Raw genomic sequence first — 27,541 nt, 5'->3', positions numbered from 1 at the left:
AGAAAGCAAAGCTAGCCCTGACCCACCACTGGGTGAAACCGTTGGAGCTGAAAAACATCTCCCAGACTGTAGATGGCAGTGTGTTTCATTTCTCCTACTTTTACTCGGCAAGGAGCAGCGACTACGAGAGAGTGTGTTTGAGGTCGACCATGTTGTTAAGAAGCACAACAAAAGACGAGTGGATTTAAAGTGAATTCAGTTCTCTTTTTTTATATAAAAAAAAAAAGCGTCGTTCTTGACCTGCTTAAACAGAGCAATTCATCCGCAGGGAGAGTAAAGGGTGAGTGTGAGCATCTGTTATTGTATAAAGGTGGACTTTACTAGCCATTAGCATTAGCTCGCAAGCCTCAGAGCTTGAATACGTCACGCTAAGTATCCTGATATACAGCAGATTAGCGCTGGACGGTTTTTTTTTTTCGTTTTTTTCCTAACAATTGGATTCTGTAAACATTAATAAATCTATATATTATTATACAATTAACTTTCTAAATATTTTTGAGGTCTCTATTTTCCAGGCTGTTGTTGAGCAGCAAATGGCTTCCAGCTACCTCAGGGTCTAACGCTTCAGACTTGGGGGAAATCGAACACCGAGATACTCAAAATAGTCATATAAATTTGAATATAAATATTATTACATAAAATGAGTATTTAATAGTCTTTCAGGAAACAGGTGCACACCCGCGTAGTATAACGCACTCCTGTTTTTCGAGTTACTTTAATACATTAATGTTTTTATTATATTTTATTATATGATTCTGTTCATTTTCTTTTTTTTATCTTATTATATATCCTAATTAAAAACAGGATTTAAAGCGGTGTTTTTTTGGTTAAATTTATTCCCTTTTTTTTTTTTTTTGACTCATCCTGTTCTTTCTTTGTGTTCATCCAATCAAATCCGCTCTCGAGCCAGAAGTCCCGCCCCCAGGAAATTGCAGTATTGCTGTATATGATTTAAATAAGGTTACTGAAATGTATGCATATATTGAGCAGATGCAATTCGAAAGCTTTGTGATGATGTCTTCCCACTTTAAAGTGAGTATGAAATTATGATATTTGTAAAGCTTTTAAAGCTTCTGGATCGGTAAACGGAAGACAGAAAGAAAGATGCTTTTTACTTGAGGCGTATACTACATATATATACGAATCGGTGAAATCTTTTCCAAACATATCCCAGCAATGTTAGGGGGCTGGGGTCAGAGTGCAGGGTCTGCCATTGTGCAGTGTCTGTGGAGCTCAAGAGCCCAAAAGTGGCAGCTTGATGAAACTGGGGCTTGAATCCCCCAACCTTTAGTAACCCAGCCCCTTAACCACTGAACTACCACTTTAGAATCAACAGTGTAGCTTCAAATACATGACCATGAAACTTTTAATTTAACCAATCAGATTTGGTTTAAACCCCGGGGATGTGCAGCAGGCGTACGACAACGTAATTCGATTGGATGGTCAGAGAGCACACAAGTCAAAGGTAGCCGACTGCACGAGCTCAATCATATCGGTGTATATTTTATAGCTTTTTTTTTATTCCCGGAGCGCATGGTCTTCCGGGATACAGCACCCCCTGAAATTTAGATGGTTAAGGGCCCAAGTGTGACAGCTTGGCAATGCTGGGGCTTGAACTCCTGACCTGCAACCCAGACCAAAAATCACTGTGCGACCACTTTCCAAAATTAAGAAACGTGAGATCTCCCCTAGTGATGTTAGACCTTGACTTGAATGTGTACAATCTAGCGCCTTTATGTCGAGGATCACCTTAAAGATGAGAAGGTAAAATCCTTCGCAGCTGGAAATAACTTTTACTACCGTTTACTGTTTCCAATATTTATTAAATTTAGTAAAATACTGTTAGGTTTGTGTGGATTTATGGAAGGTAAGGTGTATCCTGAACATTATTTGAGTCAAGCACTGCAATATACATTTCACGGGGTCTCCAATTCACATCACGGGTAACCTCAAGCCATTTCACATGGAGTGATGAGTGGTTTGTAACAGTGTTTTCGCATCTTAATTCATAAATTATATAACAATGTTTTACTAATTGTGCTCTTATTTTCCTTCCCAAATGCAGGTCTGCTAGGAAGACCCCCAATGTAAAAAAAATAAAAAAAAAAAAAAAAAAAAAAAAAAATAACAAAACAAAAAAAAAGACACTTCCGTACACGCTAAAGAAGCAGGATCGCTGGAGCACTGTGCGGAAACCATAACGTTTCGGACGTCTCCGTGGAGTGCTGCTTTATGGGTTTTGAACTGCCAGAGAGACCATATTCCTACAGATAACGTTCAAAACTGGATGTTGCATTGAATCGCCATAACCAAGGATTAACTTTTTTTTGTTCTTGGGGACGATAATCGTGACACACACTGCACAAGAAAGCCCACCTGATCCAGTACATAGATATACAGGACTACAGAAAATTCAGCGGCAGAAAAAAAGCACAATTTTGAACTTCCCGAAAAGAAGAGAAGCATTTTTCGCTGTTCTGTCGCAGGACTCGTACTTCCTTCATCCTGCAGGCGTATAATTTTCTATACTGCGAGCAGGTGTATTATATTTATGCATATAAATGGTTATTTCTCTTCATCTGGAAGAGCTTTTGCGTCAAACCTATTCCTGTGACGTCAGTGACTCTCGTTTGAGGAGTTGCACTGTCCGTGTATATAGAAGTGTATATTTGTAAATGTTAAACAAACTTAATTGAGATTATATTCTACTATTTGTAAATGTTTTATTAGAACTTTTTATAGACCAGTTATAAAAAAAAAACGGGAAAAAAAAACCATTTAAAAAGACAAAAAAAGTGGTAAAGAATTAACTGGTGAACTTTTGGTACAAGTCAACAAAGACGACGAGGAGACTTCATGGCTACTGCAAAGATGGAGAACGTTGGTCCTGTGGTAATGGGGCTCGGCAAGCAGAACGGGCAGCTCAGAGGACTGAACTCTCAATCAGGACCCAATGTTCAGGGCAATCCATTTGCAAGAGTTTCAACTGGAGGCCAAAAACCTGCTGCAGACTCGCAGGATGGACCTGGAATCAGGTGAGACAATGCGTGATCAATTCAAAAGCATGTTCTCCACATGTAAGTACATTAATATTCTGTATTTTTATTACTGAACTGTTCGTTCTGCTACAGGTTTGGTGAAGACTGGAAAAAGAGCCTGCAGCTTCCACCCAAAGATCACAGAGTGAAAACTTCAGTAAGTCCTATACCAGCTGCTTTATCCTTAATAGATTTCATGTTAAAATATATTGAATCGCCGATTGACCAAGTGTAATGTTTCATTCAAGGTAATGAAACTCGGGCCATTTCCAAAGGGCATAGAAAAGCATTGAATGTCTTTATCTGGATTTTGCAGAAAAAAAAGCAAGGCATTAATATTTATTCTTACTAGAGGTCGATCGATTCATCAGTTTTACCGATTAATTGGCACCAATAATTGATTGTTGGAACTATCAGCAAAAATCCATACCGCTGTTTTTTCCCGGCTACAGTCCGTTACTGGACCGTTTCAGTAACGGACTCTAGCCGGAAAGAAACATTGGTATGGTTTTTTTCGCTGATAGTTCCAACAATCAATTATTGGTGCCTGAGAAGGTCCGCTGCTGTTGAAGGAGCGACCTCTAGAGGCGAATCCTTGACACAACGTGTTGTTTGTTTTTAACCAGAGACAGCGTGCTGCACAGACAGCGCTATATTACATTTCATATTTATAATTAATAATTTGTCAATTATATCATTCTAATTATTATTATAATTATATTACTTTTGGAGTGTTTATTTTATTGTTGTTGTTTTTTTTTTTTTTTATCCGGTATCCATTTTAAAAACTATCGGTTGATGTAGTAATCAGCAAGTAATCATCAAACCCAGCTATCTGTAAAATCATTTCTACCCACATTTAAGTGTTTTAGATTTCGAAAACCCCCCCCCTTTTTTCTTTTTTTTTAAATATATGCTTCATGATTGCTAACGTTGATCTGATGTCACAAAATACATACGTTGGTGTGACAAACACGAGGAACCAGTCAGGTCATTGCCTCCGGTGGCAAAATTGCTGTAACGCCGCATGCTTGTTACGGGGCAGGCCGGGACCTGTAGGAGTAAATCATGTAGCAGAGCATGTGAATATCTGAAAATGGAAAAAAAAATTAAAAATTGGGTACATTCCAGCGAATGTGTTTGGGAAGGCGATGCTAAATTTCATATGCAACACCATTAACTCTTACGAGCTGTCTGAAAACCACTAATCGGCTAGAACCAGCAGACAGCAATTAACTACCTCTAGTTGCTAGAGTTGTGCCAATAGATGATAGAATCACGTATCGACGATAGAGAGAGATACTGCCCAAAGCTGAGGCCTATGGCGATTTCAAGACGATACTTGGCTTGTTTTGCGTGAATGTTTTGACATATCATTATAATAATAGCATTATTAATAATAATAATAATAATAAATGAACTATAATTAATTTGCCCAGCTATAGCTTAGTGTTCACATCACCGCCTAACCGACATCTGCGGCACAGCGTGAGGACGAATTCGCCTATTAGCTATTAAAGTTTTCTGTATTTCCTGTAGTATATTAAGCTAGATTAGGGTGTCTCTAGAGAAACTAATAAATTCTCTACCATGTTCAGGTGTTTTCAGGTGTTGGCCAAACCAGTTTAGCCCTGGCCATTGGGGCTCGTATGGCTGTGACAATATTGGCCTCGTTGTCAGTAGTGACGCAGGAGTTTTTAGTCTCTTCTATGTCCCAATCATGTGTGACCTCCGTCAGCGCCTCAGCCACTACATCTGCGGTGTAGTTCTCTGGGGATGAATGTTGTTCCAAAAACATTTTGCGTTCAGTTTCTAGTTCTCCGAAATATAACGAAACTCTAACAGACTTGGAGGAGGTTATATTTACGCTCGACAACATATGTGGTCAGCATCATTACATTTGCTATGCTGAAGGTAAACAGGTCACGTGAGTTCATGCATCTATGACACAACAAACAAGTTTTATAAGCAGTACGTTTTTGCATTTCCTATTCGCAAATCAAGGTCCTGTGTACACAAGTGAGCTAAAAATGGCATCAAAATTCATTTATACACACACACACACACACACACACACACACACACACACACACACACAAACACTGTCCCACAAAAGTGAGTACACCACTCACATTTCAGAAACCATTATAGTATATCTTCTCATGGGACAATACTATAGAAATAAAACTATTTTATTATATATTTTAGTCAATGTGCATTTTTTTTTTTTATAGCAGTACAGATTTACTGTCCCCTTCTAAAGTAACTGAACATACAGCCATTATTGTCTAAATATCTGCCAATAAATGTGAGTAATAGTGATACTTATCGAGCATAATAAAGTATATAATTTGCATGATATACATGTTGGCATAATATATAATGTATATGTTTCACTGTAATAAGTTTTCTATGCAATTAATTGCTTTTTAATTCTCTTTAGGATGTGACTTCTACAAAGGGCAATGAGTTTGAAGACTACTGCTTAAAGAGGGAGCTGCTCATGGGGATCTTTGAAATGGGTTGGGAGAAACCTTCCCCAGTCCAGGTGAGTGTATACTTTATTTACCAAAATGTCAGAGACAGTGATTTTAGTTTTAACGTTTTGTTCTCCTTTTTTTTCTTTTCTCCTCGCTTTCAGGAGGAAAGCATCCCCATTGCGCTGTCTGGCCGTGACATCCTGGCTCGTGCCAAAAACGGGACAGGAAAGAGTGGCGCGTACCTGATCCCCATGCTGGAGAGGATAGACCTGAAGAAAGACTACATTCAGGGTAAACTGGTGCACTAGATAAACCACCTCCTGTGTATGTAGTTTAGGAAGAGGGTTTTTATGTTTATATTTTCGATAAAGTAAATATTGTGATTTTATCGAGTACCAACAGCTTGTAGAAAAAATTTAGCATTTTCACCAAAACGCTATAGAATCTAAAGTATTATAATAATAATAATAATAACAAAATTTCACTCAAAGTGCGAGGCAGAGACTTAACAAACTTGTGCTCCACCACTTAATATGTTCATGAGGACTGTGGAATGATGGAAACTAACGCATGTAAAATTAATTGCATTCGCTACGGAATCGGCAGCCCTGTCCTAAAACATTTTGGTACAAATACGTGTCCCGTTAAACCCCTAATATATATATATATATATATATATATATATATATATATATATATATATATATATATATATCTCAGGGCTTTCAGTAGATTCAAATATTAATTGCATGATTGTCATGAGTTAACTCATGATTGATCGCACATTTTTATATGTTCTAAATGTACCTTAAATTAATACTATTAGTAGTTTTTAATGCTCTAATCAACATTGGCATTGACACAAATTTGTGTACTTATGCAAATGTATGTTTATTATTAGTAAAACCAAACTCAACATAGAGCATAATGACAAATATTCTTGTAAATGTTTGAAAGTAATTATAGTGTTTTAAATTACGCAAATCATCAGGACACCGAAGAGAACTTTTGCTATGTTTCCACATGGACGGTATTAATTGCCGGATGTGCTCACCATGGTGGATTTTGGTCCAACAAGTTTAGCTATTAAAATATTTTTAGATCTGAGTAATTTTGCCTCATTTATATTTATTTATTTGCTTTAAATGAAATTGGTCAAACAGAAATGCTGCATTAATCGCACGTTGATAAATATAATTAATTTTAACGGGACACTAATTTTATTTCCTGTGCACAATGCACTGCCTTCCAAAACGGATACAAAAAACCCCAACTACATAAACGTTTAAAATTCTACTGTACTATAATATAAGTGGAGTACATCTGCTTGTCATGGCAGTGTAATATTGTGTAGATTGTTAATTATATTGCATAGGCCCATCGTTCTCTTCCTGCCTGAACACTCAATCATTTATTATATAGATCATTATAGATTTAGATTTATTCGAAAGAAGCATGTACTATTAAATCCTTAAAGTAGAGCCTTATCTGATCTACCTGTGTTTCTCTCTCACTCTCTGTACTGTAGCTATAGTAATGGTGCCCACTCGTGAGCTTGCACTACAAGTCAGCCAGATCAGCATTGAGCTCAGTAAGCATCTCGGTGGTGTCAAAGTCATGGCCACTACCGGCGGTACAAACCTACGAGATGACATCATGCGTCTGGATGAGACTGGTAATTTTAAACTAATCCCATCAATCCTACACTACATGGACAAAAGTTTGAGGACTACCTGACTATAAGATGGTACTATTAGAACATCCCATTCCACATTCAGTCGCTGTTTGTTGTTGAAATAACCTCCACTCTTCTGGAAAGATGTTCCACTAAAGTTCGGAGTTGTCTTGTGGAGATTTGTGCTTATTCAGCCACAAGGGTGTTGGTAAGATACTGATGTAGGTGGGTTGAGGAGGCCTGGGGTGCAGACAGCCTTCACATTAATCCTAAAAGTGTTTGATTGGGTTGAGGTCAGAGCTCTATAGCAGATCTTCCACTCCAAACCATGGTCATGCTGAAACAGGTCTCTTAGTTTAAAGTGAAGAGAACATTAAATGCTACCGCTATCCAAAGGCAACCTACTTAATAAATTTTTATATGGACTAATTATACCTAATGTACCTTTATTACATCCTACATATTATTGTGTGCCTTTTAACTTTGTGGAAACAGTTTGTGGAAAAAACACACATGGCTGTAAAAGTCAGGTGTCCAAATACATTTGTCCATATAGTGTATTTGTAAGAAAATCTGTTTTCAGTATTGTATGGTTTAAGCAAACATAATTTTTTGCTGTCAACCCCTCACCCCCATTTTTCCTTCTTTTAACCCAATGGAGCACCATTTCAAAAATTTTAGATAAAAATTTATAATAATTCTGTCAAGTCTCAAATTTGAAAATGTGAGCTTCCTTCTTTCATTAATCTAATCTAATCTAATCATACCTTATGCCATACCTTAAGTTTGTTCCACAACTTGTTAGACATGAAACCCAACAGGTTTCAGTTTTTCAATACAATACAGAAATATAAATTTTAATATTCGCTTTACATTTAAATTAAGTCATTTCATCTGTAAATGAAACCCAGGTTTCTGCACGTCCAGGTTGTAAAAATGTCTTTTTAGTAACTGCGTCCATGTTTTTGTGTGTGTGTGTGTGTTCCTGTAGTGCATGTGATCATAGCTACACCTGGCAGGATACTGGACTTGATGAAGAAGGGTGTAGCAAAAGTGGATAAAGTTCAGATTATGGTAATGGATGAGGTAAGTCATGGTGATCTGCACATACAACTATTTCAAGATGTAACTACTAATCCTAGCAGTTGTGTGAAATGTAAACATTGCTTTTGAGAGCAGGTTATTAGAGTAAGCAAACTTTACTAGCTACAATCTCTCTCGAAACACCAGTGGCCTGTTTTTGGGCTTTGAATGTTTATTTGTAATGTCTCTATATGCATTTTGGAAGGTATTATATATTTTATTTATTTAGTGACATTTAATGTGTACGATAAGCACAGTTAGAAAAGCAAGCTAGCGCATGGAAGGGTTTTTTTTTTTTGATGGTTGTCTCCTTTTTTTTTTTTTGTTGTTGTTTTTTTTTACATTCTATTGTTTTGTGTCTTTGTCTCTTCAAGGCTGACAAGCTGCTCTCCCAGGACTTTGTTATACTCATTGAGGATATCATCAGCTTCCTAGATAGAAAACGACAGATTCTGTTGTATTCTGCCACCTTTCCCAGCAGTGTGCAGAAATTCATGGTAAATTAATAAAACCACACAAATGACTCATCATGCCACTATATTTACGTCTGCTGTGCGATTTTTATTTATTTATTTTTATTGTGCTTTATTTTGTTCAGATGAAGCATCTGAAGAAGCCCTATGAGATTAATCTGATGGAAGAACTTACACTGAAGGGCATCACGCAGTACTACGCATATGTTACTGAGAGGCAGAAGGTGCACTGCCTCAACACACTCTTCTCCAGGGTAGGCACACATGCAGTTTCATTCTGACTGGAAACACACAAGCAGTTGCGTGAACACCTTGTTCAGGGGATGACGTGTTGTTTTTTTTTCTTTAAATCCCCACAGCTGCAAATCAATCAGTCCATCATTTTTTGCAACTCGACCCAGAGAGTGGAACTGCTGGCCAAGAAAATTACCCAACTGGGCTACTCTTGTTTCTACATCCATGCCAAGATGATGCAGGTGTGTCCATCACTGAACAAATTTGATCGTTTTAGTACAACACATGCTCTGATCATGAACTAAACAATTTGCTTGTCCTTTTTTTTATCCTTTTTAAAGGAGTACCGGAACCGTGTTTTCCACGACTTCCGAAATGGGTTGTGCAGAAATCTGGTCTGTACAGGTAGGTTTGTTCATTTAATACAGCTACTTTTATTCTTGCTATCATCAAGCCCATTAACATGGTATTTAATTGGGTACCGATTTTGAGTGCGGAATATAAAAACTAAGGATTAGTAAAAAGGGGAAATTGATCCACAACGGATTGGCATCTTCAATGCTCTTTAACCCAAAGAACATGCACGCTTACTTTAAATTACTTACTGCACATTTGCCCTTGATTTCAGATTTATAAGCATACCTGACTTTGGTTGTTGACCAATACAATAAAAAAAAAAATTTAAGTCTAGGGATGAGATGTTGCGCCTGACCTGTACCCGTCTTAAAGAGTTTTTGATGACTCGTGGTTAGAGGGATAGAGCCTACACCACGACAGAGCCAGAGGTCAAGTGCTGGGTTTATCGAGCCTTTTATCAAGTGGCTTTGTCATCTCAATCATATACAGTTGATACAATAAACAGTCAAATGAGACTCTGTTTCTCAAGGATTCAGGTGTTCAATAAACCAACACAGAATTGCAACACGGAGATAACTACGAGCATTCGAACCTACACAAACTGCATGTGTGCAAATAAAAGTGAATTACAGTTCTGATTGGAGTGGATTTTAAATAAAAAAAAAAAAAGGCTTAATAATAAACAAACATTTTCAACGTCCTCGGCCGCAGGACTTATTATTACTTATTAGTTTCACCAAAAGGATTGATGAGAATTATTTTGTATATTGCTTCCATAACAGATTTGTTCACGAGAGGTATCGACATCCAGGCGGTGAACGTGGTCATCAACTTCGACTTTCCGAAGACTGCAGAGACGTATCTGCACCGCATCGGGCGCTCAGGTGACGCATCATTGAGTTGTCGCTTTATGCACAGAGTTGTAACTTTCAGCCGTTGTAGAAGTTGTCATTGAAACGTGTGTCTGTTACAGGGAGGTTCGGCCACCTGGGTCTGGCCATTAACTTGATCACAGCCGAGGATCGTTTCAACCTGAAAGCCATCGAGGACCAGCTGGTGACCGATATCAAGCCCATCCCTGGCAGCATCGATAAAAGTTTGTACGTGGCCGAGTTCCACTCGGCAAACGACGATGCAGAGGAGCAGGAGACACCTGAAGACCCCTAAAGTACCACCAGAACTGGACAAGTCAGTGCCACAACGAAGCTGCATGGAAAGTGTTGAATGAATGGAGGAATTTATTTGTTTTTTGCCGTGTGTGTGTGTGTGTGTGAGAGCACAGTCTAATATAGGTGAAGTACTTTACATTTTCAGTTAAGCTGTATGAATCTTTGCTCAAAGTTTTTTTTTTTTTTTTTTTTATATTTAGACCTTTGGGTCATATATATATATATATATATATATATATATATCTATATCTATATCTATATCTATATATATATATATATATATATATATATATATATATATCACACACACATTATATATATATATATATATATATATATATATATATATATGTATATGTATAATGTGTGTATGTATGTACATATATGCGCGCTATCCTTTTTCCTCAGGACAAACCTGGCTTTGCACAAATATCATCTTTTGCGCAAACACACACACACACACACACACCAGCATTTGGGCCCTGAATGTCCAGTGGTGACTTCGTAAAAATATATATATATTTTTTTCGTTCTAAAATTTGTCAAGAATCTTATCACTGGCTGAGTCGAACAAGTATTATGCTTTGCACCAGAAAAAAAAAGACAGAAAACTAACAAAATAAACATTCCAGAGTTCATTTCAGACATATAAAAAAAAAAGTCTACTTTGGATCGATAAGTGAGAATTTGGATGATAAATAGGCTGGATATTAAGTTTCAAAGGATTTCCTGATCAGCTGAAGCAAATGATTCAAGAATCTTATAAATACTGCAAAATGCTGCGTTTGCAAAGTTCGCTCAAGGAACATAAGCCTAAAGGCCACAACCTGCCACATACAGAAACTTTTTTGTTTGTTTGTTTGTTTTTAATTCACTAAAGTGCCTTACTCCATTAGATACAACCGTTTTTTGTTTCAATTTCTAGAGATTGTGTTGAAGCCGTAGTGGTGCTACTTATCCAGTTAATGAGGCGTAGTTTCACCATATGAAGCATCCTGCAAAGAAGCAAAATGAGATGTATTACCTTTTCGGTAATATGATAAAACTAAGAAAAATAGGTCTGATGCTCAGTTTTGGGGAATATCGATCGGAATCCGTGGCACTCAATGATCTCCAATTTTTAGAAAAGGCTCGGATAGCTACTCATTCAGCGCGTTCATGCATAGTTCAGCAACGCAATAAGTCTTGGCAGCTAATGATGCGTATGTGTGACTCAAGCCTTTTTAAGCGTTTCTAATGTTTTCTAATTAACAAAAAAACAAAAAAAAACAATGAAACATTCCTAGCCTAAGTAGCTTAATATTGTTTTTTTTTTTTTTTTTTGGTCATGCTCCAGATCAAATTTTAATCCCACGAATGAAAAATAGTAGTAGTGTATGGTAAATGGCAGGGGTCTTATTACAGTGTGAGGGGGTGTTTGCGGGCCATTGTGAGCATTATTTACATTTATTTTTTAATAGATGTCTGCGTGCAAAGCATAAATTACTCGCTTTTGTTTGTTGCCAGGTTAAAATTAATAATAATAATAATAATATAAATGATAATAATAATAATATAAATAATGACAATTATAATAATAACGACCTCGCTCTTAATGGGGTATGAGTGAATGTATGAAAAACACATTTGTTGTAAATAAGGCAACAAATTAGTTTGAATGGCTGTCCCCAGCCCTACAGCTTCACTAGATCGAAAGCGAAGTCAAAGATTTCGAAAGCGAACTGTAGCATCTTCAAAAAATTGTGGCAGCTGTGATGGTTTCCTGTTTAAAATACTCTCTAGTCCCACCCCGAATTACCCCACCACCCTTTTATTTCTTTCTTTTCTTTTTTTTTTTTTTTTTGGGCATGAGATCCTTGATAAGAAAATAATGGTAGTGGTGTTTAGCAGCAGCATTGGATTGCTTTTGGTTCCAGCTGTTGACACTCGGCCTTGTTGAATTTGTTGGTTTTTGTGTTGCGCAGTTACTCAATCAAATTGTCGAGATCAGGATGTTTGTAGACGTTTATGTGAATATGAATGCAGTTTGAGGTTTTTGTTTCATTAGTTTTGCATGAGAGTTTAAAAAAAAAAAAAAAAAAAAGAATTATTATTCTATTAGTTGTCCTGCTCATTAGTTCTCATGCTCGTCTTCATTCGCCCCTTTCAGGAGGAGTGCATTCTGTAACTGTAAGGGTGTGTGGGAAGGGGATGTGTTTTCCTACAGGATTTTTTCAGTGTGTGAGAATGTAAAATCTTGCTTCGTAGCTGACAGGAGAAAGAGTAAAGACGTGTCTTGAGGGGATTTCTTCCGGGCCTGCGGTAGAACTGATGACACTGCCTTTCAGGATTTGAGCTCAAGCATAACCAAAAAGTGAGAGTGAGTGTGTGTGTGTGTGTGTGTGTGTGTGTGCGAGAGCGAATTTGCCAGCGAGAATGCTTGTGCGAGTGAGAAAGCGCCCACGCTGTGTGATTTTTAGATGCGTGCCTGTTTTGTGCGCTTTATATCCAGTGTGTGCATTTGTATATGTTGATACCTTCGCAGGTGCGTTTGCCACTACGGGTGAATGTGCGTATGTTTTGCATACGCATGCTTTCGTATGTAAAGTCCTCGTGTAATTCTAGCAGCGAAGGGGTCCGATGAAATCGCCGTCTAAACGATAACGCGTCTTGATCGGAGCGTTCAGTCGAAACGAAACCAATCGCGAGTGTTCCAGCTTGGAAGGTTTTGGCTTCTCGCATCAAGTTTCGATTACGCCGGAAGTACACTGAGGCATCGCCACGTTTATTCACGAATGTTAGTATTAGTCAACGCAGCTAGGGCTTTACATAAAGTCGATTAGTCAAAATCTGAGCCAGTACCTTTCTGTCATTGTGAGTGAATTGAAATATGCCAAGGGACGATTGGAAAAGTGCTTTGGCTATTAGATCTTTATTTTTGAGGCACAGTAGAAGAAAAAAAGTCTACAAAGTGTCTAACAGTGGATCAACTAACCACTGAGATTTATTGGGGGAAAGTTATTTTGGATAATATACAATGGCAAGTATTTAAAAAAAACAATAATTTGAGAAATAGTCATAATATGAAGGGGGTAAAAAAAAAAAAGGTTTCATGAATAAAGGTGCAATATTTTGTATAATACGAAGAGAAGAAGCTGCAGTATTTTAAAGGAAAAATATGGCTAGAGTTTAAGATTGAACCCATTATATTATGACAGCAAATGGTGCATATCAGAAATTAAAATACAGTTTTGGCAGATCAGCACCAGGTAATTGTTAGTATACATTTCGTTTCTTTATAAGTACAAACTAGACATTATTTGCAATGTGTACAGAGAAATCGCAGGCTGTATAGCAGTCGAGCCCTGATGTACAATAAACCGCAGCCTAATGGAAACACGAGTTCAGCTGCTTACAATGTTCGAGAAACTGAGCGTGTCAGGGTTCCACTGCTTCACAATGAGGAATTCAGATCATCGATCAGCTCCAAAAACCTTTGTAAAAAGGTGACCACTGCCTATGATTTCTCCTCCCAAAAAAAAGACCATGTATTTCACAGCGACTTTCATTTTACAAAGTATGTACCATTTTCATATTTTTTTTTTCTTCTTCTTTAATATTGCTACTTTATTCTTGTGATATTACCACCCTGCATCAATTACAGCTTTATTCTTAAAATGAAATGCCTTCTCTCTCTCTCTCTCTCTCTCTCTCTCTCTCCCCTGTAAAATATTCCAAGTTTATTTTGGAAATGCAATTATAATGAATTTATAGCGTTATAAAAGTTTTGAATTAGAAATATTGACTTTTTTTCATCAAAATAATTTATTTCTGAAATCCTGTGCTTTACTTTTAGCCCCACAACACTGTTGTACTAATACACCTTTAAAAAAAATTACTGGTCTGATTTTCTGAACCAACCCCCACATCCTGTTCTAGACAATCTGACCAGCATTTTATATATATATATATATATATATATATATATATATATATATATATATATATATATATATATATATATTTCTTTTAGTTCTGGTTCATGTGTTCAACTTGTTGAAATGTGTTTTTTTTTTTTTTTTTTTTTTTTTTTTTTTTTTCCCAAGCATTCTGGAGTGTTTTTTTCTTTCATTTTTTTTTGGAAGAGCTCAGCTGTAGACATAGTATTGCAGGTAAATAAATAAAATCTGCAGCAGTGAAACAACATTAATGTACGGGCCAAAAAGCATTACGTTTTTCTCTTGTTTGAACACATTGCAACAGGTCCGAATTTATTTTTTGTAACACCCCTCCCCCCTCCCCCATTTAAATTTTCTTTTTTTTTTAAGCTGCCTCAGCAACAAGGGGGAACTGGTGAGCTTTGTTCACAGAAACTATATATTTTTTTCTTTCTTTTTTTTGAAAGTGGTGAGTTTATGGGTTTATCATCAAAATGTTAACTGTCCAATGCATGATGATCCTCTGGGTCAGTATTTGAAACACAAATTGACTATTAATTGACTTTCAGATTGAACTACTCCCTTAAATATTGGCAATGATCCAAAGAAACTGTAAACCCATAAAATGTTTTTTTTTTGGGGGGCTGTATAGGATACGACTGGACACATAATTCAGTAGAGTATTTAAACAATGCCTGTTGATTGGCTCATAACTTGTGCACTACTTGTCAAAGATTCTTGTGAACACCGTCTCTCCATCACTCCTCTGAATTTGCTGTGTCTTAAAGTATGCAGAACTTAAGCAGGTGATGTGTTGGGAAAGAAATAAACTATTACCTGCATCTCACATCTTGTATTCATTGTTTTATTCTCTCAAATGTCACCATGAGGGTACAGATTTTATAACCAGTGTTTTATCCATTTCATAATATGTTCATGGTTTTGTGTAGAATTATTGTCATAATGCAGAATTGTAGAATTAAAATGTAAAATACGAACGCGTTATAACTTAACAAAATAGGCAACACAAGTACAGTTTAAGTATGTACTATATTCATTTATATCAAAAATATTTTCTATATTTAAATATACTGTTAGAAAAGTCAGTATAGTGCAGGAAAAGGTCAAAGAAATGCTTACACAAACCAGTTCACAAAATATGAGAGGAGCTGCGACTACAAATTCCTACTCTGAGACATGGGAGGTTTTACCCTGGTGCCATGGATGTCCGTATGTTTCGTAACAACAAAAACTTTAAATTCAAGTTTGGAAATTTTTGGAATTTTTCAGCGCAGGTTGTGTGTGTCAAGACTTTATTTGAAATTTGTATTTGGAGTGCAGAGTAAATAGAGTCCAAAGCAACATACATTTGCATAGTGTTTCCACTAATTATTATATATTACAAGAAAATGTAAAAAACAATAATTTGGCAGGAGTGTTTAGATTTTCTTTCTTTCATGCGTATTCTCTATTAAACCTTTTTTCGGTATATCATGGGCCACAGTCTTTTCGAATGCCTGATAATATATTTGGAAACTTTTTTTTTTTTTTTTTGTCTCATAACAGAATATCGAAATAAGGATTAATCTCTTCTCATGTTTCAGCAGATCTTTGACATTCCAATGATGAATGTATTATTGTCTCCTCTTCATGGCTATTATTTATGGGACAAAATGTTTTACAATACACTTTACTACGAGTCTTCCTTCAGCAACTAACCACACCGTGTGACCAGTGTTTTATGATAGATATTTGGAAAAAAAAGAAAAAAACAACATTTTTAGTAGACAGATATAGTTAAAAGTTAAGTAGCCATGCAAGTGAAAAGCAATTCTTTTTAATTATTTTAAATTAAGCAATTCCTTGAGGGTCCTCAATGAAATTAGTACTTATTCAGAGAAAATACTATTTTAAAACATTTTTAAAGATACAGTTGTGTTCAAAATTATTCAACCCCCAATGCTGTAAATGGTTTTAGGGAATTTAGTGTACATTTGTAATTGTATTCAGAATGAAATCCTACAAGGACTTCTTAAAGAACCATATGCAACTAAAATGACATCAATTAGTTTTGTAATACAGTAGTAAATGTTTCTTTCGTGAATTCTTCATTGACAATTATTCAACCCCCAAGTGACATTCAATCTTAGTACTTAGTACAACATCCTTTTACAGTTATAACAGCTTTTAAACGTGAAGCATAGCTTGACACAAGTGTCTTGCAGCGATCTACGGGTATCTTCGCCCATTCATCATGGGCAAAAGCCTCCAGTTCAGTCACATTCTTAGGCTTGCGCACTGCAACTGCTTTCTTTAAGTCCCACCAGAGGTTCTCAATCAGATTTAAGTCTGGTGACTGCGATGGCCACTTCAAAATGTTCCAGCCTTTAATCTGCAACCATGCTCTAGTGGACTTGGAGGTATGCTTGGGATCATTGTCCTGTTGAAAGGTCCAACGTCTTCCAAGCCTCAGGTTTGTGACGGACTGCATCACATTGTCATCCAATATCTCCTGGTACTGAAGAGAATTCATGGTACCTTGCACACGCTGAAGCTTCCCAGTACCTGCAGAAGCAAAACAGCCCCAAAGCATGATTGACCCCCCGCCATGCTTCACAGTAGGCAAGGTGTTCTTTTCTTCATAGGCCTTGTTCTTCCTCCTCCAAACATAGCGTTGATCCATGGGCCCAAACAGTTCTAATTTTGTTTCATCAGTCCACAGAACACTATCCCAAAACTTCTGTGGTTTGTCCACATGACTTTTGGCATACTGCAGTCGACTCTTCTTATTCTTTGGGGACAGCAAGGGGGTGCGCCTGGGAGTTCTGGCATGGAGGCCTTCATTACGCAGGGTGTGCCGTATTGTCTGAGCAGAAACTTCAGTACCCACATCTGACAAATCTTTTCTCAGTTCCTCAGCAGTCACACGGGGACTTTTCTCCACTCTACGCTTCAGGTAGCGCACAGCAGTCGAAGTCAGCATCTTCTTTCTGCCACGACCAGGTAGCGTTTCAACAGTGCCCTTTGCCTTGAATTTGCGAATGATGCTTCCTATGGTGTCTCTTGGTATGTTTAACATCTTTGCAATCTTCTTATAGCCATTGCCCTTCCTGTGAAGAGTAATCACCTGTTCTCTTGTCTTCCTGGACCATTCTCTTGACCTCACCATGTTTGTAACCACACCAGTAAATGTCTAGAAGGAGCTGAGTATCACAGTCATTTTAAAGCTGCCTAATTGGTGCTTATTAGGCTTTATTGCTGCTCCCTGATATCCACAGGTGTTTTCAATACCTGATTGAAAACACTTCATTGAACCTCTGTTCTTCAGAGTGGTAGTCTTTAAGGGGTTGAATAATTATGTCAATGAAGAATTCACAAAAGAAACATTTACTACTGTATTACAAAACTAATTGATGTCATTTTAGTTGCATATGGTTCTTTAAGAAGTCCTTGTAGGATTTCATTCTGAATACAATTACAAATGTACACTAAATTCCCTAAAACCATTTACAGCTCAATTGGAAAATGTAATTATTGTGTAATTTGTAATTTTATACAATGATTTTTGGCTTGTTTTGAATTTTGCCAATTACTCTTGAAGGTAGTACATATTACCTTATATACAAAAAACAAGTATCTGTCCATGTATGTATATATGCCAGATATATAGATTAATAGATAGACATCATATATCAGGTATAACATTATGACCGGTGATTCTATAACACTGATTATCTCTGCATCATGGCACCTGTTAGTAGGTGTGATATATTAGGCAGCAAGTAAACATTTTGTCCTCAAAGTTGTGTTAGAAGCAGGAAAAATGGAAAGCGTAAGTATTTGAGCGAGTATCCAGAGGGCCAAATTGTGATGTCTAGACGGCTGGGTCAGAGCGTCTCCAAAACTGCAGCTCTTGTGGGCTGTTTCCAGTCTGCAGCGGTCAGAAGGCTGGTCCGATCCAAAAGACGAGCTCCTGTAGTTCAAATTGCTGAAGAAGGTAATGCCGTTAATGCTCGACGGGTCAGAACTGTTTTGCAGCAAAAGGTGGACCAACATAATATTAGCCAGGGGGTCATAATGGTTATGTTGATTGGTGGCTATAAAGTTATGCCTGAGCAGTGGTCATACAGATAAATACAGTGCATCTGGAAAGCGCTTATTTCACATTTTGTTTAGTTACAGCTTTAATCCAAAATGGATTAAATTCAATATTTTCTTTAAAATGTTACAAATGATACACCGTTAGGACAATGGGAAAGAAGTTTGTTAGAAATTTTTGCAAATGTATGTAAACAAATGGTAATTAATATACAAATAGTTTGTACATAAGTTTTCACAGCTTTTGCTCAATACTTTGTTAAAGCATCTATTTTGGGGCAGTTTCTCCTATTCTTCTATGCAGAACCTCTCAAGCTCTATCAGGTTGGATGGGAAGTGCCGGTGCACAGCCATTTTAAGATCTCTCCAGAGATGTTCGATCGGGTTCAAGTCTGGGCTCTGGCTGGGCCACTCGAGGGCATTCACAGAGTTGTTCCGTAGCCACTCCTTTGCTATTTTGGCTGTGTGCTTAGGGTCATTGTCCAGTTGTTCCAGGAAGGAGGAAAAGAGGAAGGTCAAGGAGGAGGTTTATGGATGTGTTAAGGGGAAGACATGCAGGTAGTTGGTTTGAAAGAGGCAGATATAGAGGACAGAGCGGTGTGGAGACGGTTGGTCTGCTTTAGCGAACCCTAACAGGAGCAGTTGAAAGAAGAAGAAGAAAGAGGCCACTGTGCTCATTGGGATCTTCAATGCTACAGGAATGTTTCTGCTCCCTTCCCCATAACTGTGTGTCGATACAATCCTGTCCCAGAGGACTACAGACAATTCCTTGGACTTCATGGCTCAGTTTGTGCTCCGTCATGCACTGTTTACTGTGGGACCTCATATAGACAGGCGTGTGCCTTTCCAAATCATGTCCAATCAACTGAATTTACCACAAGTGGACTCCAGTCACTTGGAGAAACATTTGTAGAAACATTATGATGATCAGTATAAACAGGATGCACATAAGCTCAATTTAGAGTGTCATGGCAATGGCTGTGAATAATTATGTACATGTGATAAAGTTTTTTATTTTTTATTTATTTATTTATTTTTAAATAAATTTGCAAAGATTTCAAACTAACTTCTTTCACTTTTGTCATTATGGGGTATTGTTTGTAGAATTTTGAGGAAAATAATTGAATCCATTTTGGAATTAAGCTGTAACAAAATGTGAAAAAGTGAAGCACTGTGAATACTTGATAGCTAGATAGCTAGATAGATATGCATATATATATATATATATATATATATATATACACACACACACACACGTATGTACGTTGTTATATATACATAAATTTATTTATTTATTTAGCATTGTCTATACTAGTTTGAAATTAAGCAGGTTACAGTAAATTTAACCTCTATACTCTATACAGCCCTTCCGGTTTCCATTATGGCGGCCTTGCAGGGTAAGGACTTTTCTTAGCGGCTTCCTCTGAGGTTTCGGTTGTCCAATCACAGAGCGCAATGTCTAAAGTAGGCGGAGCTCAGTCGGCGCACGTTGCGGTTAACTTCCGGGTGAGAACGCGTCCTCTGGTGCAACGTGAGTGTGGTTGACTTTAATATGAATTGGATTCGGAACTATCAGATTTTTCACACGAAGCGCAGTTTAATAAACTCGCAACTCATACATTTTGAATACAGCCGGTGAAATACCCGGATGTACTGTGTTTTAATGCTGCATGTCTTTTCAATGGCGCGCGCGTGATGCTAGCTATTATGTCAGTAGCTTTAGTCCTTGACAGTTTGGTGGTGTAGCCCCACGGGATTTGCTTGGTAATTTGAAGAAAACAAAGATAACTCTTTGTACATGAAAGTCAGACTATGTTGTAGATCATTTTCTGTATTTGTATTTTTGTTGTAAAGCGTTTTATACCTGGTGTGCATTTTGGTGATCTCTCCCCCTGTCATGGTTTCTCAGCATGGGTAATGTGTTGGCTGCCAGTTCTCCCAGTCCACCTCCACCAGTGCAAGCTGGGCCAGGGTTGGTCTCTGTACCTGCAGGCTTCACCATGCCGTCCGTCTCCCCCATCTCTTCCGGTTCCTCTGGTCAGCAGGAGAGCGAGGCAGCACTCCCCAACCCTGGCGCTTTTGAGGAGTTCCATAGAAAATGCAAAGGTGAGCTACACCTTCTGACATCTTCCATTCAGTTCTGCCTTCCGTTCTGAATGAAACTGCAGGTCACCACCTCATGATCATTTTTCTCCGAATGTTTTCTGGCTGAAACTAAAAGATCCTCCATCAATCAGAATCAGGTTTATTGACCAAGTGTGTTGACACACAAGTCATTTGGTTTCAGCTGTTGGTGACTCTCAAAAGTACAGATATAAATAACATTATACCTTTATCTTAGACTGTACAAGACAATAGGTTATACAAAACTAAAGACAATACAGATTAAACACCAACGTAATATACAGAGTATGTGACAGATCAGTAATATCCATAGCGTATGAGTGCATGGTAGTGCAAATTTATTAATGTATTGTGCTTCACATGGGGATGAAGTGATGAGCTGTTTCTACAATGCAGTCCTCATAGAGATGAAGCAGGGCATATAATAAAGGTGAGATGTTAATGAGGGTGATTGCCTGAGGAAAAAAATGATGTATTCAATGATGTATCATCGACAAACACATCAGCATAATAAAACAGTTCAGGTCACTTTTATTGTTTAACAATCATTATTAGTGGTGTAACAGTACACAAAAAAGCATTGTTCGGTACGTAGCTTGGTCACGGTTCGGTTCAATTTTGGTACGTTGTATTTTTTTATTAACACCGTTTAATATTATTGACATTTGTGAACATCAACGTTTAAATATTTTTATAAAATGCCTGCTTGATTAAATTATATATATATATACACAGTACAGACCAAAAGTTTGGACACTCCTTCTCATTCAAAGACTTTTCTTTATTTTCATGACTATGAAAATTGTAGATTCACACTGATGCGATGAGCTGCGTGGGAGAGTGTGGGTGGCGATACGAAAAGAACCAACTTGCCTACCATTGTTTGGCGCACGACGTTCGTATCCTGAAATTTTGTTTGTAACCAGGGGCAAAAATTTTTACAGACTGCGATTCGTAACCTGAATTATACGTATGCTGGGGCGTTCGTAACCCGAGGTTCCACTGTGTGTGTGTGTGTGTGTGTGTGTGTGTGTGTGTGTGTGTGTGTGTGTGTGTGTGTGTGTGTGTGTGTGTGTGTGTGTCTGTATGCATATATATATATATATATATATATATATATATATATATATATATATATATGTATATATATATATATATATATATATATATGTATATATATATATGTATGTATGTATGTGTATATATATATATATATATATATATATATATATATAATCAAATTAAATTACAGGTAGTCGTTGACTTACGACCACGATTGGTTCGTAAGTAGAGTAGGCTATATGTACAGTACTGTGAAATGATGTTATAAAAATCTTTAAGTAGTATTTTATCATAATTTTCTTTCATTATTGTTATACTGTATATATCATCATTTTCTTTGTTCATTTTATGCCATTTGTATCATCTCTACACCATTTTGTTTCTTACTGTCGTACGCTGTGGCTAGCGATTGTGGTCGTAAAGTCGACTGGTCGTAAATTGCATAGGTCGTAAGTCGACGACTACCTGTAATGCAGTACACTTTTTATGTTATTTAAATTAAAAAAATAAATTTAATTTGGCACAAATTAAAATGATTAAATAAAATTAAATAGCAAAATTGTGTAAGTTTATTTATTAGACCCTATTTGGGAAATACAGATGTTTGTGTGTATGTGTGTTTTACATTTAAATATAAAATTTTCTGAACATATGATCTACTTAACTGTTCTACTAATTTCTTCATACTTTTTACAAACGTCTTCATTCCTTCCATCCTTCATTCATTCATTCACTCCTTCGATATGCTGAATTGTCAGGTTTTTCTCTTTTTGAACGAAATTCCTGAAGCTACACACTGTACACACTGCTCACACATCTTCCAATTCAACTTTTCTGATAAAACCTCAAAGAACTGTTACAGTAACTCAACATAGCTGCATTTCAGATTTTTACTTAATTATGAGGAACAAACATAAATTCTTTAAGAACCACTTTATCTGTATAAAACTGAATTAAATAGATGCTTTTGTGCTCTTTTATTATTTATAATGAAACATCACCATCTTCTTATTTTTTTTTTCTTTCCTCCTCCATGTAGAGGTGTTTCCCATGCAGATGGAGGGAGTTCGGTTAACAGTCAACAAGGGCCTCAGCAGCTTTTTCCAGGTCTGTGTCACATTCGTCTGTTCTAGATTTATTGTATTACTTATTACTGTTTTTTGGAGTGTAATAGTAAAGGCATGGTTATGGTAAACATGGTAAACGTGAAGTTTTTGTAGCTTTTCTCTGAGTTTAGCATGACATCCTCATATGTGTAGCGTTCAGCTTAGTATAACAGCAGGTCTCGCTCTGAGAGTGAAATAAAATCAAAGTTCGGACAGAGCGAGAGTTCCAGTGGTGTCAAATCAAATTAAGACTTCAAATCTTAACTCAAGACCAAAGAACTGTTTTGCGAATCGTCATAAATAATAGTGTTGCCATACTATTTCCTTTTACCGTTTTTCCGGGTTTTTTTTTATTTGTTATATATTTTATACAGCAAAGGCTACATCTACAATAATCCTAATAAATCTGAAAACGTGTTTTCCATCTAAAAAAAAAAAAAACTTTTTTTATTTAAAAGTTGCTCAGCCACACTGAAACGTCCTCTTCGAGCCTTCGTTTTCACAGTCCACACTGCGACATGAAAACCACGTTTTCAAACGTATTCACTTTGGAGAGCGTTTTTCAGAAAGCTGTGTTTTCGTTGACTGTAAACACTGTCTCGCTGTGGCTGGAAGGCCAAAATGGGAGAGAAATCTGCGTTTTCAAATAGAAACCTATTAACGTGGGCATGTTTTTGTTAATGGACTTAGGTTCTGTTTCATGGTTTCTTGCTGAACGAACTACACATGAACAATCTGTTGCTGTAGGATTGAAAGTTTACATCTTAAAAATTCAAGGTATAAGTAATAAACAATGCACTGTTTTAGAATTGCAGTTACAATAAAATGCTGAGCTTTGAACGTGGTTTGGTTTTGCTATTAATCTGTATGAGCTACAGAGGCTAATATAATATACACAGTGTTTAGTTCTCACTCTCTAGTGTTCTGTATTGTTTAAAGACTAGAATCATACTCTTAATGTCACCTAAATTAGGATAGGTTCCCCTTTTGAGTCTGGTTCCTCTCAAAGTTTCTTCCACTTAACATCTAAGGGAGTTTTTCCTGGTCACAGTCGCCATGGCTGCTCATCAGGGATAAATACACACCGTTCAACTCTTAAATTCTGTAAAGCTGCTTTTAGACAATGTCTGTTGTGAAAAGCGCTATAGAAATGACAGGGTAATATAATAGCAAAATAGATAAGAGATTCTGACTGTGATGTACATTAGAGATTGTAACCTAACGCATGTTATAGTTGGATTTTAACTGGAAGAATCCAAGGCTCCACTTGTGTCGGGTAATTTTTTTTTCTCAGTTTATGGTCATGATTCTACCTGTCCTTATATAAAGCACCCTGTTTGGTCTCCCTGTTGTTTTGTAAAAAGAATTGGTTGATGTTTCTCTGCAGGTCAATCACACCATCATGCTAAGCACCCTGGGAGAGTCCAGTTACAGATTTGGTACTACATATGTGGGGACCAAGCAGACCGGACCTGGAGAGGTAACATTTTAATGCAGTGTATAGAATCTTAGATTAAGCACAAAGTTTACAGAGAAAATCTAGATTTTTTTTCCTTCTAATTTTTAGTATCTGTATCTGGTGTTTATCTTGGATTTGATAAGCAATCAACAAATCCTGTTGATTGAGTTCGTCCTGTGCTTACAATTCGAAGTGACTCAGATTCATCTTTTCACACCCACGATTTTGGCCACATAATATGGTCACCTGACCGTCACGATCAAATGTGTTTGTCAAACATCTTGTTCCAGATGTAGTTCACTTTTCTGTTAGTCAGCGCCACTCTTCTGGGAAGACTTTCCACTAGAATTTGAAGCACGTCTGTTGTGATTTGTCTTTCAGCCAAAAGAGCTACTCTATTAGATAATATAGTATTCAAACTATTCCTTTGGATTCTTCCAAGGTGCGAATAAAAGCTCAGATGATTACAATAAACAATAAAACACGGCTTCCTCAGTCAGGTGACCTTATCTAAAAAAATTCAGGTAAAGTTTTCGTTTATGCTTCCATATGAGCTAATTCATTTAATGTAACATAAAAATTTGTCTTTTTTCTAGGCATTTCCAGTTCTGGTGGGTGACCTGGACAACACTGGCAGCTTAAATGCACAGATTATTCACCAAATCAATGGCCGAATGCGCTCCAAACTTGCCTTCCAGGTACCTGTGGGATAAAACGAACAGAATCTTTTATTCATGCATAAAGAATTGAATGTGTTTACCTGCTGCTTTTTCTTTTTGTCCAACCAGACACAGCAACAAAAGTTTGTCAACTGGCAAGGAGATGCTGAGTTTAAAGGAGAGGATTTCACTGCTACAGTAACTTTAGGAAACCCAGACATGGTGGTAGGATCAGGTAGTGTATTTTAATGTAAAAGCATCTCGCAAGAGGAAGGTTTTTTTTTTTATTAATTTTTTTTTATTATTTTGCACAATAATTAAATATATAGGGAAAACAAAAAGACAGGACATAAAAAGTACAATCCATATGCTGTGCAAATGAAACCCAAAGGCAGAAAACCTTTTCTTTGTTAGGCATTGTTGTAGCTCACTATCTCCAGTCAATTACTCCGTCCTTGGCATTGGGAGGAGAACTGGTGTACCACCGCCGGCCTGGTGAAGAGGGAACGGTAATGTCTTTGGCAGGAAGATATACAGGTAGGCATGTTCTATTCACAGTTTCTGACGTATTATTTGCAGGTGCAAACGTTTGTATTTCATCATTCCTTTCTTTTCTTTTCTTTTTGTGCAGGTTCTAATTTTATTGCCACACTGACCCTTGGAGGCGCCGGTGCACACGCATCATATTATCACAAAGCTAACGAGCAGGTAAGGTTTCTTTCACTGGTGAGAATTTACCTTTCTTTCTCCAAATATTACAGTGTCGATTTGATTAACAGCTTTTATTTTAAAATTATTTACACATTAATATACAATAAAATCTGCTCCGGCGATGTGCAGTTGCAGATCGGCGTGGAGTTTGAAACCAGCGCTCGCATGCAGGAAACGAATGTATCGTTCGGTTACCAGCTGGACATCCCCAAGGCCAATCTGCTTTTTAAAGGTAAGCAAAAGAATTACTCTTCTATTTTTTTATACCCTTTTATTACTATTCATTTTAGCTGCGAACATTAATAGAAGACACAAGTCATGAATTGAATGAAACACTCAGAGGTGATGAGCTAATGTTGGCACCTCAGAGTTTTTCCTAGAACATTTCCTCCTGAAGAAGATAAATATAATTAAAATAATACGTTTTATTTGTTTAGAGTCACAATTATATAGAATATCTGCAAGACATGTTTCATGAGTAGGATCATAAATACCTGTTCCAAAATTACTGGACCTTCATGAACATTGACGAAAATGTCTTTGTTTAAAAGCATCTACAATTGATTTACAAATGAGGTCCAATGGCCATAGCACAAAGGGACACACACAGAATGTACACAAAGCCAAGACAATACAAAGATCAGATAATAAGCATCATGAAAATAGTTTTAATACAGTTAGTGTTTACAATTATGATACAATTCACAAACTGTTCAGCATTAAAACTGTTGGGTTGCTTTAAAACCGACCTTCATCTTGGAGAGCACGGGGATTATGTAGAAAGCAGAAAGGCTGTGGCTATTAAACCCTGTTTAATTAATTAACTGAATCAGTGTAAAGGAAAAGATCAAATAGGCAAATTGATGGGGGGTTTGTGAAGTAATTTCATGCTCCCTTGTAAAAGTATTTATTTGATTTTAAAATACATTTTGATGCATCTTTACCCAAGCCTGAGTCTTGCTAACGGAGGATATTTCAATAAAAATAATCAACATCTGTACAGTTATTTGTCCAAGTAAATCTTCATGTCTCTCTTTTAGTTCTTCTGTGTCAAAATGTATTGGACATTTGTATATTAGAAACCGACATGCCCCACATTTTTTCTATTCTCCTCCAGGTTCTATTGACAGTAACTGGGTAGTTGGGGCAACACTGGAAAAAAAGCTGCTGCCTCTTCCCCTGTCTTTGGCGCTTTGTTCTTTCCTTAACCATCATAAAAACAAGTTCCAGTGTGGGTTTGGCGTGACCATCGGTTGAGCCGCCTGCTCATAGTTCAAGCAAACAAAAGCTGAGACTCACACACTGCAACATGGGGACACTCAGTGAACTATCCATTTTTTTTTTGTTTGTTTTTGTTTTTTTGCTTTAATATATGACTTTCTCTCTGTCAGTAATCCAGAAGAATCCAGGAATTAACTACAGTGTAATTATGTATAGAGCAGATACTGAACCATATTCCTGTATATGCCTGCAACATCCATTTCAAAATATTTCAGAAATCAGCCGATTCCCAAAAGTATAGGTTTTAAGTGGAAAAACCTGAGCTGTAAACAGCCTGATTATCATTATAATAATCAAAACTGTTTTCAAATTAGGAATTTGACTGTAATCATGTTTTTTGTTTGTTTTTTTTGTTTCTGTGTCTCTTGTTTGTGTGTGGTGTTTTATTTTTGTTTTAATTTTTATGGCATTTTGATTTAAATTAAACATTTATTTCTTTCGTTGCCAGGTCCTCTTCCATTTTTATTTAATTTTTTTTAGTAAAGCTACATAATAAAATGACCCACTGATATGGTTTTAACATAAACGCTTTTCATTATTAAACTTTTTTTTCCTTTTTATTTGTCAATGTTTGGAGTGTTTGGGAGTCGGTATATTACAGAGTAGACCATTTTA

The 27,541-nt window shown here is 36.8% G+C and overlaps 2 protein-coding genes and 1 long non-coding RNA gene across 3 annotated transcripts; 2 read left to right on the top strand and 1 right to left on the bottom strand.

Annotated features, from left to right (window-relative positions):
• The first annotated feature begins 97 nt into the window (after positions 1 to 97).
• On the top strand, positions 98 to 10,675 carry LOC124382219 (probable ATP-dependent RNA helicase ddx6). The gene is made up of 13 exons (XM_046844405.1): positions 98 to 280; positions 2,066 to 3,035; positions 3,132 to 3,195; positions 5,482 to 5,586; positions 5,680 to 5,809; positions 7,047 to 7,193; positions 8,185 to 8,279; positions 8,651 to 8,773; positions 8,875 to 9,003; positions 9,109 to 9,225; positions 9,325 to 9,388; positions 10,123 to 10,224; positions 10,314 to 10,675. Exons 2-13 carry the CDS (start codon positions 2,857 to 2,859, stop codon positions 10,505 to 10,507), a joined length of 1,449 nt encoding a protein of 482 aa, XP_046700361.1. The 5' UTR covers positions 98 to 280; positions 2,066 to 2,856; the 3' UTR covers positions 10,508 to 10,675.
• Positions 2,904 to 20,523, bottom strand: LOC124382221. The gene is made up of 3 exons (XR_006924996.1): positions 20,389 to 20,523; positions 3,998 to 4,091; positions 2,904 to 3,025 (listed from the first exon to the last, which is right to left on the bottom strand). It is a non-coding gene; the product is annotated as an uncharacterized LOC124382221 (long non-coding RNA).
• On the top strand, positions 20,435 to 27,484 carry tomm40l (translocase of outer mitochondrial membrane 40 homolog, like). Its single transcript, XM_046844406.1, has 9 exons — positions 20,435 to 20,630; positions 22,750 to 22,817; positions 24,204 to 24,296; positions 24,872 to 24,973; positions 25,064 to 25,169; positions 25,349 to 25,471; positions 25,566 to 25,642; positions 25,775 to 25,877; positions 26,763 to 27,484. Exons 1-9 carry the CDS (start codon positions 20,435 to 20,437, stop codon positions 26,900 to 26,902), a joined length of 1,008 nt encoding a protein of 335 aa, XP_046700362.1. The 3' UTR covers positions 26,903 to 27,484.
• Positions 27,485 to 27,541: the final 57 nt, after the last annotated feature.

This window comes from Silurus meridionalis, chromosome 29 (assembly GCF_014805685.1).
Source record: "Silurus meridionalis isolate SWU-2019-XX chromosome 29, ASM1480568v1, whole genome shotgun sequence".
In the NCBI taxonomy this organism is placed as follows: domain Eukaryota; kingdom Metazoa; phylum Chordata; class Actinopteri; order Siluriformes; family Siluridae; genus Silurus; species Silurus meridionalis.
The sequence above is the reverse complement of the archived record's forward strand: the minus strand, read 5'-3'. Positions and strand labels throughout refer to the sequence as shown.